We start from the raw sequence: 12297 nt of genomic DNA on the forward strand, positions 1-12297 counted from the left end.
CACCCACAGCTGTTCCGTCTGAAAACATGGTCTTGTCTTTGTCATAGCGCAGGCGGAGATGGTCCTGGTGTCTGCGCATGACTCGACCATCAGTCAGTTTGACCACAAAGGAGACGGGACCACTCTGACTCAGAATGATACCTGGCAACCAGCGTTGGCTGCTTGTGAAGTTGCGGATGTAGACAGTGTCATTGGGTTTTAACTGTCTCTCCCTTGCGTGGTGGTCATGTCTCTCTTTTTGTTTCTCCTGCTTCCGTTCCACTCGTGCTCTGATGTTCGGACGCAGCAGATCCAGGTGAGCTTTTGGCCTTCTGCCCATTAACATCACCGCTGGAGCCTGTCCTGTTGTTGTTTGTGGCGTGATGCGGTACTGGAACAAGAACCGAGAGAGCTTAGTAGTGATGGTTCCCCCAGTCATCCTTTTGAGCCCCTCTTTCAGTGTCTGCACAGCCCGCTCCGCTAAGCCGTTTGAGGCCGGGTGAAACGGGGCGCTGCGGACATGGCGGATCCCGTTTCTCCGCATGAATTCTTGGAACAAATCACAGGTAAACGTTGTTGCGTTGTCGGACACCAGAGAGTCCGGCAGACCATGGGTTGAAAACACCTGCCGAAGCTTTTCGATGGTTGTGGTCGCTGTGATGTTGCTCATGATGTGCGCCTCCAGCCACTTGGAGTGTGCGTCCACCATGACAAGGAACATGTGACCCATGAAAGGGCCTGCAAAATCTATATGCAGCCTAGACCATGGGTGGTCAGGCCACTCCCACAGATGTAGTGGCGCGGGCGGCGCCATCTTCTGGTTGATCTGGCACTCAGAACATGATTTAACTTTGTCTTCTACCTCCTGATCCATGTTAGGCCACCAGATGTAAGATCTGGCTAAACTTTTCATCCGGGAGGCACCCGGGTGAGCCTCATGGACCTCATCCATGACTTGTGCACGGCCAGGGGGTGGAACAACCACTCTGGACCCCCAGAGTATGCAGCCATCCTGCACACTCAGCTCCGTTTTGCGCTTTGCGTAAGGTCCTAGTCCATCATCCTCTATGACAGGAGGCCAACCCTGCATCAGGAATCTTTTCACTTGGGACAGGATAGGATCCCGGTCTGTCCACTGTTTGATCTGATTGGCATTCACAGGTGAGTTTGACAATCTCTCCATTAGGAAAATTGTCTCGGGAGGCACCACAGTTGTGGCAGGCATCTCTGGTAGCGGGAGACGGCTGAGCGCGTCTGCATTTGCATTGTCCTTCCCCGCTCTATACACTATCGTATACTGGTAAGCCGACAGTGTCAGGGCCCAACGCTGTAACCTTGCTGAAGCCATGGGCGGAATGCATCTTGATTCACTAAAAAGGCTCATCAGTGGTTTGTGGTCAGTGCATATGGTGAAATGACTACCGTAGAGGTACTGATGGAAGCGTTTCACAGCAAAGACTATGGCCAGACCTTCCTTGTCTAACTGTGAATAACCCTTCTCAGCACTCGTCAGCGTACGTGATGCAAATCCAATGGGTCTCTCTGACCCGTCCTCCATCTGATGAGAGAGTACTGCCCCGACGCCATAGGGTGAGGCGTCACATGACAGGATGATCTCTTTGTCTTGGTCAAAATGAACCAGAAGTTGTGCTGATTGTAGTAGTGCTTTCACTTCCTTGAAAGCTTTCTCTTGTGCTGGCCCCCACTTCCATTTACAGTCTTTGTGGAGCAACTGATAAAGTGGAGCCAACACTGTTGACAGCTCAGGGAGGAACTTCCCATAGTAGTTCACCATGCCCAGGAACGACCTGAGCTCTGACCCATTCTTGGGGTTTGGAGCATCCTTGATTGCCTTGACTTTGTCCTCCACAGGACACAGACCCTGCGCTGTGATCTTGTGACCTAGGTATGTCACACTCTGTGCTTGGAATGTGCACTTGCTACGCTTCAGGCGCAGCCCTGCCTCAGAGAATCTCTTTAACACCTGGTCCAGATGGTGGAGGTGCTCCTCCTCCGTCTCCCCTGTAACCAGGATGTCATCCAGGTACACTGCTACATGAGGGATCCCCTGCAGCAGATTGTCCATTGTCCTCTGGAAAATGGCTGGGCTGGACGCCACTCCGAAAACCAAGCGGTTGTACCTGAACAAGCCTTTGTGCGTGTTGACTGTGACATACTCTTTTGAGTCCTCGTCCAGGAGGAGCTGTTGGTAGGCGTGACTCATGTCAAGCTTTGAGAACGTCTTGCCTCCTGCCAGTGTCGCGAACAAGTCCTCCACCCGTGGCAGCGGGTAAGCGTCTAGCTTAGAGGCCCTGTTGATGGTGAGTTTGTAGTCCCCACATATACGCACCGTGCCGTCACTTTTCAGAACGGGAACGATAGGAGCTGCCCAGCGGGAGAACTGAACGGGAGTAATGACGTTTGCTTCCTGCAGCCGCTCCAACTCATCTTCCACTTTCTTTTTCATGGCGTAAGGCACTGTCCTGGGCTTGAAAAAGCGAGGCTCGGCCTGAGGATCCACGAACAGCTTAACTGTAGTGCCCTGCAGTGTGCCCAGTTCCTCTTTGAAAATCTCTGGGTATTTTTGAATGACATCCTCAGTCACTCGGGTGTGTTTTATCTCACCCCAGCTCAGTTGTATTTTGTTTAGCCAGTCACGCCCTAGTAAACTAGGCCCATTCCCTTTCACCACCAGGAGCCGTGCTCTCGCTTCCTGGCTGTTGTATGCAATGTTCACTTCTAGAGCCCCAAGCAATGGTATGGTCTCCCCGGTGTACGTACGCAGTCTGATCCCTGCCGGTGTGAGGGCAGAAACCTGTCTTGAGCCCCATTTTTGTTTGTAGGTCTCCTCACTTATGACAGAGGCAGAGGCCCCCGTGTCAACCTCCATCCTCATCTGCTTTCCATCTACCTCCACTGTAGCATAAATAGGCTCTGCGCGCGGCTCCCTCACATTAAACATGTTGTAGGAACAATGCTCGTCCTCCTCCTCTGTGCTCTCTAGGTGGTGCGCTGCTGACTGAGGCTTTGGTGCTGTGAACTTGCCCAGCCCAGTCCGCCCACCCTCTGGCTTGCTCCTAGGACCCCTGCATTTTTTTGCTAAATGTCCCTTTTTGTTGCAATTGTGACAGACAGTCTCCATGAACTTACAGTTGTTACCATAATGTGTCCCTCCACAGTGTGTGCCCTCAGGCCTGGAGCGAAGAAAAAGTCATTCCGCTACCCAAGAATATCAGAGCACACCCTTTTGGCTTAAACAGCTGAACAATCAGCCTGCTACCAACCCTTGGTAAACGTCTGAATTTTTTTTTTGACAAGATGCAATGCTATTTCACAGTAAACAAATTAAAGGAAAAATCCGCACAAAACCACTCATTCCTTTAATTTACAGTGTTAAATAATGCTAATATGTGAAAACAATATTTTTTGTGAACAAATGTTTTATTTTGGCGTTATAATAATGTTGTGGAAATCTGTTGCAGCTCAAGTCGACTACAAAATACACAATGCAATTCTCTCTCTATGGGCTAGCTAGCTATATAGAATAATACCAAACACAATATCAGCATGTAACGTAACTAGTTAGCTGTAAAATCGCTAAAATATGATCAACGGCTCATTCGAGAGAAGACAACCTCCCGAGTTATGACATCGATCAGTACTGAAATCTGACATGTATGACAGACATTTTCATCATCTAAAAGTTGTATTCTTTTTAACTTCCAGTGTAGTGACAGCAACTTTATCACAGTGCTACGTCATACCGTCCGGATTTCTGCCTGTTTGAATGCCAACAACTCAGATATACATGAAATGATCCAGGGAATCGACAGAAAATCACTAGAGGTCGACCGATTAATCAGAATGGCCGATTTTAATTGGGGCCGATTTCAAGTTTTCATAACAATCGGTAATCGGCATTTTTTGGACACCGATCATGGCCAATTACATTGCACTCCATGAGGAGACTGCGTGGCAGGCTGACTACCTGTTATGCGAGTGCAGCAAGGAGCCAAGGTAAGGTGCTAGCTAGCATTAAACGTATCTTTATAAAAAACAATCAATCTTAACATAATCACTAGTTAACTACACATGGTTAATGATATTACTTGTTTATCTAGCTTGTCCTGCCGTTGCATATAATCGATGCGGTGCCTGTTAATTTATCATTGAATCATAGCCTACTTCGCCAAACGGGTGATTTAACAAGCGCATTCGCGAAAAAAGCACTGTTGTTGCACCAATGTGTACATAACCATAAACATCAACGCCTTTCTTAAAATCAATACACAAGTATATATTTTTAAACCTGCATATTTGGTTAATATTGCCTGCTAACATGAATTTATTTTAACTAGGGAAATTGTGTCACTTCTCTTGCGTTCTGTGCAACAGAGTCAGGGTATATGCAGCAGTTTGGGCCGCCTGGCTCGTTGCGAACTGTGAAGACTATTTCTTCCTAACAAAGACAGCCAACTTTGCCAAACGGAGGATGATTTAACAAAAGCGCATTTGCGAAAAAAGCATAATCGTTGCACGAATGTACCTAACCATAAATATCGATGCCTTTCTTAAAATCAATATACAGAAGTATATTTTTTTAAACCTGCATATTTAGTTAAAAGAAATTCATGTTAGCAGGCAATATTAAACTAGGGAAATTGTGTCACTTCTCTTGCGTTCATTGCAAGCAGAGTCAGGGTATATGCAACAGTTTGGGCCGCCTGGCTCGTTGCGAACTAATTTGCCAGAATTTTACGTAATTATGACATAACATTGAAGTTTGTGCAATGTAACAGGAATATTTAGACTTATGGATGCCACCCGTTAGATAAAATACGGAACGGTTCCGTATTTCACTGAAAGAATAAACGTTTTATTTTCGAAATGATAGTTTGGATTTGACCATATTAATGACCTAAGGCTCGTATTTCTGTGTTGTTATGTTATAATTAAGTCTATGATTTGATATTTGATAGAGCGGTCTGACTGAGCGGTGGTAGGCAGCAGCAGGCTCGTAAGCATTCATTCAGACAGCACTTTTGTGCGTTTGCCAGCAGCTCTTCGCAATGCTTCAAGTATTGCGCTGTTTATGACTTCAAGCCTATCAACTCCCGAGATTAGGCTGGTGTAACCGATGTGAAATGGCTAGCTAGTTAGTGGGGTGCGCGCTAATAGCGTTTCAAACGTCACTCGCTCTGAGACTTGGAGTAGTTGTTCCCCTTGCTCTGCAAGGGCCGCGGCTTTTGTGGAGTGATGGGTAATGATGCTTCGAGGGTAGCTGTTGTCGATGTGTTCCTGGTTCGAGCCCAGGTAGGGGCAAGGAGAGGGACGGAAGCTATACTGTTACACTGGCAATACTTAAGTGCCTATAAGAACATCCAATAGTCAAATGTATATGAAATACAAATGGTATAGAAAGAAATAGTCCTATAATTCCTATAATAACCTCAACCTAAAACTTCTTACCTGGGAATATTGAAGACTCATGTTAAAAGGAACCACCTGCTTTCATTATGTTCTCATGTTCTGAGCAAGGAACTTAAACGTTACCTTTTTTACATGGCACATATTGCAATTTTACTTTTTTCTCCAACACTTTGTTATGCATTATTTAAACCAAATTGAACATGTTTCATTATTTATTTGAGGCTAAATTGATTTGATGTATTATATTAAGTTAAAATAAAAGTGTTCATTCAGTATTGTTGTAATTGTCATTATTACAAATAAATACATTATTTTTTAAATCGGCCGATTAATCGGCAGCGGCTTTTTTGGTCCTCCAATAATCGGTATCTGCGTTGAAAAATCATAATCGGTCGACCTCTAAACATCACTCAGAGATGCACAAAATCAATATAACATTCAAAAACAATATAACATTCAAAATGGGTGAACCTGGTCATGGATTCCTTTAACAACTGACTTTCAGCACGCTTATAGGGAAAGGCATTCAACATCTACAGCACTTACAAAAATGACTGATGATTGGCTGAAATTGATAAGATTGTGGGAGCTGTTTTGTTAGACTTCAGTGCAGATTTTGACATTATTGATTATAATCTGCTGCTGGAAAAAAATGTATGTGTAATGGCTTTACATCCCCTTCTATATCGTGGATTGAGTTACCTGTCTAACAGAACACAGAGGGTGATCTTTAATGGAAGCCTCTCCAACATAATCCAGGTAGTTGGACATTACGAGGACTGTTGTCTAGGCCCCTTACTTTTTTCAATCTTTACTAACGACCTGCCACTGGCTCTGAGTAAAACCTGTGTGTCTATGTATGCTGATGACTCAACATTATACACGTCTGCTACCGTAGCAAGTGAAATCCCTCTAACACTTAACAAAGAGCTGCAGTCAGTTTTAGAGTGGGTAACAAGTAGTAAGCTAGTACAAAACATTTAAAAACCTAAAAGCATTGTATTTGGGACAAATCATTCACTAAACCCTAACCCTCAACTAAATCTTGTAATGAATAATGTGGAAATTGAGCAAGTTGATGAGACTAAACTGCTTGGAATAACCCTGGATTGTAAACTCGCATTGTCAAAACATATTGATGCAACGGTAGCTAAGATGGGGAGAGGTCTGCCAGTAATAAGTAATAAAGCGCTGCTTTCTTGACATTGCTATCAACAAAACAACTGGACTACTGCCCAGTCATATGGTCAAGTGCCACAAAGAGGTTGGCAAATTACATTTGGCCCAGAACAGAGCAGCACGGCTGGCCCTTAAATGTACACAGATGGCTGACATCAGTGACATGCATGACAGTCTCTCCTGGCTCAAAGTAGAGAGATTGACTGCTGCACTTCTTGTCTTTTGAAAGGTTTTGACATGTTGAAAGCACCAAGCTGTCTGTTCAAACAACAAGCACACAGCTCAGACACCCATGCATATCCAACAAGACATGTCACCAGGGGTCTCTTCACAGTCCCCAATTTCAGAGACTTTGGGAAACGCACAATACTGCACAGAGCCATGACTACATCGAACTTTATTCCACATCAAGTAACTCATGCAAGCAGTAAAATCAGATTTAAAAAATAGATAAAACTACACCTTATGGAACAACGTGGACTGTGAAGAAAAACACACATGCAAACACGCTAGCACATACACTCTACACACATACATTGTAATATTGTTGTGTTATACATTTTGTAATGTAATAATGTCATATGATGTACTGTTTTATTTTTGTGTAACTGCCTTAATTTGTTTGGACCCCAGGAAGAGTAGCTGCTGCCTTGGCAGCAACTTGTGGAGATCCCTAATAAATACAACACTCTTATCCAAAGCGACTTACAGAAGCAATAAGGGTTAAGTGAATTGCTCAAGGGCACATAGACAGAATTTTCACCTAGTCGGTTCTGGGATTCGAACCAGCGACCTTTGTTAGGCTACCTGCCGCCCACCAATATAGACATATAGGTGCAAAAAATTGGAAATTGAAAGTGATCTGGTGGAGTGAACAAGTGACTGTGTATTTGTTTGTTGTACTCAGTCAATTGTAAATGTACTTAGAGTTTTGAAACAATGCATTTGATGATCTGTTGAGATTTTTATGCTCAGAGTTGGGAAAATGTACATGTGAAAATTGCACCAAAGTGAGTGAATTTTTTTAAAATTACAAAACGTCTGATAATTCAAAACAAAAAATTAAAGACTGCTTTCTAGGATTTTATTTTCATTCCATAATACATGCCACACATTATTGGAGGAACTCAAGCTTATTTAGAACGAAGAAAAACACATATGGAAAGTTTAAGAATTCAATGTTACAGCTTCAACAATAAACTGATCGACTTCCACAACAATAAGTATCTTAACATTCAGGAACAGAAACTGTGTGAAAACAAAGTGAGTGTCTTTAATGCATTCTGAGACATGTGCTTCTCTGCTAAATTTGAGCTGATTACTAAAAAGCTCTTGATAATGGGGCGGTCTTCTGGTTCTTGGGAATCAGAATCAGAATGTGTCTTCTAGTTGTTCTAGTACAGCATGCTGCCCCACACGGAGGCCACCAGGGCGGCGCCGAAGGCTGCGGTGACAGAGAGCTTGGCAGAGGTTGCGCCGCTGATTGTGACTGGGTTACACTTGTTGGTGTCGCAGCAGGTCCTGACAGTGGTGTAGGTGGCACCCAGGAGGGTGGCGTTGGTGGTGTTGCACATAGAACTCTCCAGACAGCCTTGGGTGTTGAAGCCTAGGAGAGTAGTGAGGGAGGGGAAGGCTAGGGAGAGAGAGAAGATATGAGGGTTAGAATGATAATGAACCTGATTTTTTTTTTGTGTGTGTGTGTGTGTGTCGGGCAGGGATGGGCAACTGGCGAAATTGGCACCCCTTTTGTAGGCTCGCAGATCAATTTCCAGTTGGGGTCTCAACTTACTGTTGTCAGTCACTCAATTAACCATGTCAACTAACAGTTTTTAAATTGGTAAATTAGGGGCTATTCCCATTGATGGAAGTTTAAGGAGAGGAAGAAATTTCAATTTACATAATATGTGCATAAGCTTTCAATTTACATTATGTCCTTGCCTTACCTTTCGTTGTGGCTGGCAACGTGACATTCTTGCTCTGCAGCTCCGAACAGTAAATATCAGTTTACTTGTAGCCACTATCTAGTTAGCTCTAGTTAAGATCTAGTTAGCTCTAGTTAAGATCTAGTAATGGGATTTTCAGTTATTTTTACTGACTCTGATCTTTGACTCATTTAGTTAATTTGAGTTAGTAGCACGTAGGATTCATGATTCTACAGGTCTCTTGTTCATATCTCGTTCACCATAGGGGGCACGCAGGAACCCCACCGGCAAAAATGAATGGAAAAATCGAAAAAGAGGCATGATTCTACAAGCCTCTCGTTCACACGTCCATAGCGGGCTTATTGGAGCTTTCATTTGTTACTGAGACCTGTAAAAGTGTTTAAAAAAATTGTATTTGTTGATCGCTAGGCATACAAATAAGATTATTTTGTGATACACTTCAAACAAGGTCTATTTGTGGCCGCAACCGGACTAGATTGTGAACGACTCTTGGCGGAATGCATTGCTTGACTGCTGTGAGGATGATAAGCACAATATAACTTCAGCCCCCCAAACGACTAAAATGAACGAGTCACTCAGAAAAAACGAATCATGACTCTCGAGTCAGTAAAAACAATCGCTCAAAAATAACGAATCATTCACAAACTGCGATGCGCCCAGAAGAATGTACCACCACTAAGTTTATACTTTCTTTTGTCTGGGTGCTAAAATGTTTTTTTTTAATAATAAATAATGTGATGGGGGTGCAACCAAATCTCCCTTAGTAGCTCTGGCTACTGATATAATGCATTTAGTTGAGAGAGTTAAGTTGTTGAACTGCACAAATCAATTGACTGCTTGTGTGGGAATGGAGACCTGCGAGCCAATGTGGCCCCTCATTATGAGTTCAGATTTTTTGTGGCACCCAGTTGCCCATCCCTGGTGTAGGGGGATGGGGAGTTTCTACCAAGCATGTCATTCAGGTGAGCTGAATGAGAGGGGATGGGGGTGGGTTGGGGTTTGAGGAGGAGTTGAGTACTTACTTGCTCTTCCAGTGAAGCAGCGACTCGTGTTGGTTGTGCAGACCTGATCAGCAGCATTTAGGCAAACGCCCACCAGGCCCACATCACATTTGTTACATGTCATCGACTCCGCTAAAACACACAGCGTTGGGTGGGGTTAGACAATCAGATCACATGGCTTCACACACACAACACACTGAGTGAGAGAGTAAACATGACAATGATGAAATGTTAATTGTTTGTTTCTGTTAGACACATAGGAGGTTGTAAATACATCTGCCAGTACAGAATAAACAGGTGGGCATCTATGTGTAAGGTTGAGTTTCATGACTGAACACCTCAGATGATTTGATGTGTGGTCATAGACTTCTGAGCCCTTTGGACCCCACCCTTGTTTGGTGTGCTATACACTACCACAGCAGTACAGGTATGTGGCCTTTATCATACATAATCATTCAGATTCACTGAAATGGCATGTCATTACATCATAGACATTACATGAATCACACAGAAATGTAATTCACAATCATCACTGCTGTCTACTACATCATTCTCTGTAGGATTGGGAAGGAAGACCCCTGGCCAAATGTTAACTCCTACAGAGTAGGTCTCTACAAAGTTTCTGTAGCGATTTCTATGACCAATTAGTCAATTAACAATCACTTAGCAGTGTATTCAAAAGCATAGGGAAAGTGCTCTCTACCGTCTACACCCACTTCCCTGCTGTTGAATGCACCGCTAGCTGCTAATGCTTACAGTTTCTACTAGCATTGCTACATGCTTTAAAAAACACTAGCCAGGAGATGCTGGACATTGCTACATAACTAGACTACAAACTCAAACTTTACAAATGAAACGACAACCCGAAGCCGAAAATAAGCACAAAAAAGTGCCTCTAATAAAGTAAACTATCCTTTATACTGAATAGAACGGACACGTATCATAAAACCTATGGATGAGAACTGTTGCAGGAACATACCTGTAGCTAAATTCACCCTGTCATGATAACAATTGAAATACAATATTGTCCAAGCAAATTGCATCCTCAGTTTTGTTTGTGAGCGAGTGGCATTGATGATTGATTAGACTCACCTAGCATAAAAGATGCAACAACTGCAAGGATTCCAAAAATGATTTTGTTCATCTTGACAGAAGTGATGAGTTGAGAATTGATCGCAAAAAGAATCCTTTTCAAACGTCTTATTTAGCTAAATCAACTGGTAAAGCCTGGGTCATAGACATGGGATTTTATACTGTCAGAATTGGGTTGGGGGCGAAAGCAGGAGGGGGAAAATGGAGTTCAACCGGTCTTCGGTCATCCTCTGAATGGTGTGAATGTTTGGAATGAGAGGTATACTAATGTAAGTGGTTGAGGAGGGAGCAGGTGGTGGGATGGGCGGAAGGAGGGAAAAGAGAGAGGTTTCTGATTTACAGTATCTAGGTGTCCCTGAATTCCTCTGTTATTCAAATATTCAAACAAAGCCCAGGTATGTCATCGCACAGCAACTGGTGCCAGGTGACCCTTATGCAAGCCAACTGACTGAATATCACCTTTAGAATGTCCTTTCATATCAGGTGATAGTCACACTCAGGTGATGAGGTGAAAGTATACCACAGAATATACACTGTGCAACTCAGCAGGAAGAGTGGTTCACAAGAGAGCTAAGGATCCACTCAGGGTTGTTTATCAAAAACATGAAACTTATAGGCCTAACTGATAACATTCAATCATTGTGCATTTCAAACTGGTCACAGAAGTATATTTTAAGATGCAGCTAAAACAAATAGGATGCTCTACTACTATACAACAGGGAAACAAGGAAGGTTTGTTTGACACTGGATATCACACTAAAGAATGTCAAGCTTTGAAAAACCCAGCTCATGAATACTTAAAATTTCTTAACTGTACAGTGCCTTAAGAAAGTATTCATACCCCTTGACTTTTGCCACATTTTGTTGTGTTACAGCCTGAATTCAAAATGGATTAAATAGATTTTTTTTCTCACAAATACAGAAATATCTAATTTACATAATATTCACACGCCTTGAGTCAATACATGTTACAATCATCTTTGGCAGTCTTTCTGTGTAAGTCTAAGAGCTTTGCACACTTGGATTGTACAATATTTGCACATTATTCTTTTTTTAAATTCTTAAAGCGGACTGTAAAATCTTGACCTCCATATTGGCTAAACGGCTGGAGGCAGTGATTACAACAATAATACATCCAGGTCAAATAGGTTTCATTACTGGTCGTCACCTACCTGACAACATATGTAGATGCCATTCCCCAACCAGTGCCATGCATGGCATTGGATGCTAAAAAAGGCATTTGATTGGGTGTCATGGTCTTTTCTCTTCAGAACATTGGAAACATTTGGATTTGGTTCCTTATTGTATTAACCCATCAGAGTCTAAGCCATGTCTAAGCCAGGGGGGCCACATACCTGTACTGCTGTTGTAGTGTATAGCACACCAAACAAGGGTGTGGTCCAAAGGGCTCAGAAGTCTATGACTACACATCAAATCATCTGAGGTCTTCAATCATGAAACACAACCTTACACAAAGATGCCCCCTGTTTATTCTGTACTGGCAGATTTATTTACAACCTCCTATGTATCTAACAGAACCAAACAATTAACGTTTTATCAGTGTCATGTCCCCCCCCCCAGACTGGAAGAGCTAGTAAGTACTCAACTCCTCCTCAAACACCAACCCACCCCCATCCCCTCTCATTGAGCTCACCTGAATGACATGCTTGGTA

At 43.2% G+C, this 12297-nt stretch overlaps 1 protein-coding gene across 1 annotated transcript; it reads right to left on the bottom strand.

Annotated features, from left to right (window-relative positions):
• Positions 1-277: 277 nt before the first annotated feature.
• On the bottom strand, positions 278-3037 carry LOC115173325 (uncharacterized protein K02A2.6-like; the record flags this gene model as incomplete). The annotated part of the gene is made up of 1 exon (XM_029731313.1): positions 278-3037. A coding segment is annotated over exon 1 (2664 nt), but the record flags the coding sequence as incomplete, so codon positions are not given.
• Between the last annotated feature and the right edge of the window lie 9260 nt (positions 3038-12297).

The sequence above is a fragment of the Salmo trutta genome, chromosome 34 (genome assembly GCF_901001165.1).
Source record: "Salmo trutta chromosome 34, fSalTru1.1, whole genome shotgun sequence".
Taxonomy (NCBI): Eukaryota; Metazoa; Chordata; class Actinopteri; order Salmoniformes; family Salmonidae; genus Salmo; species Salmo trutta.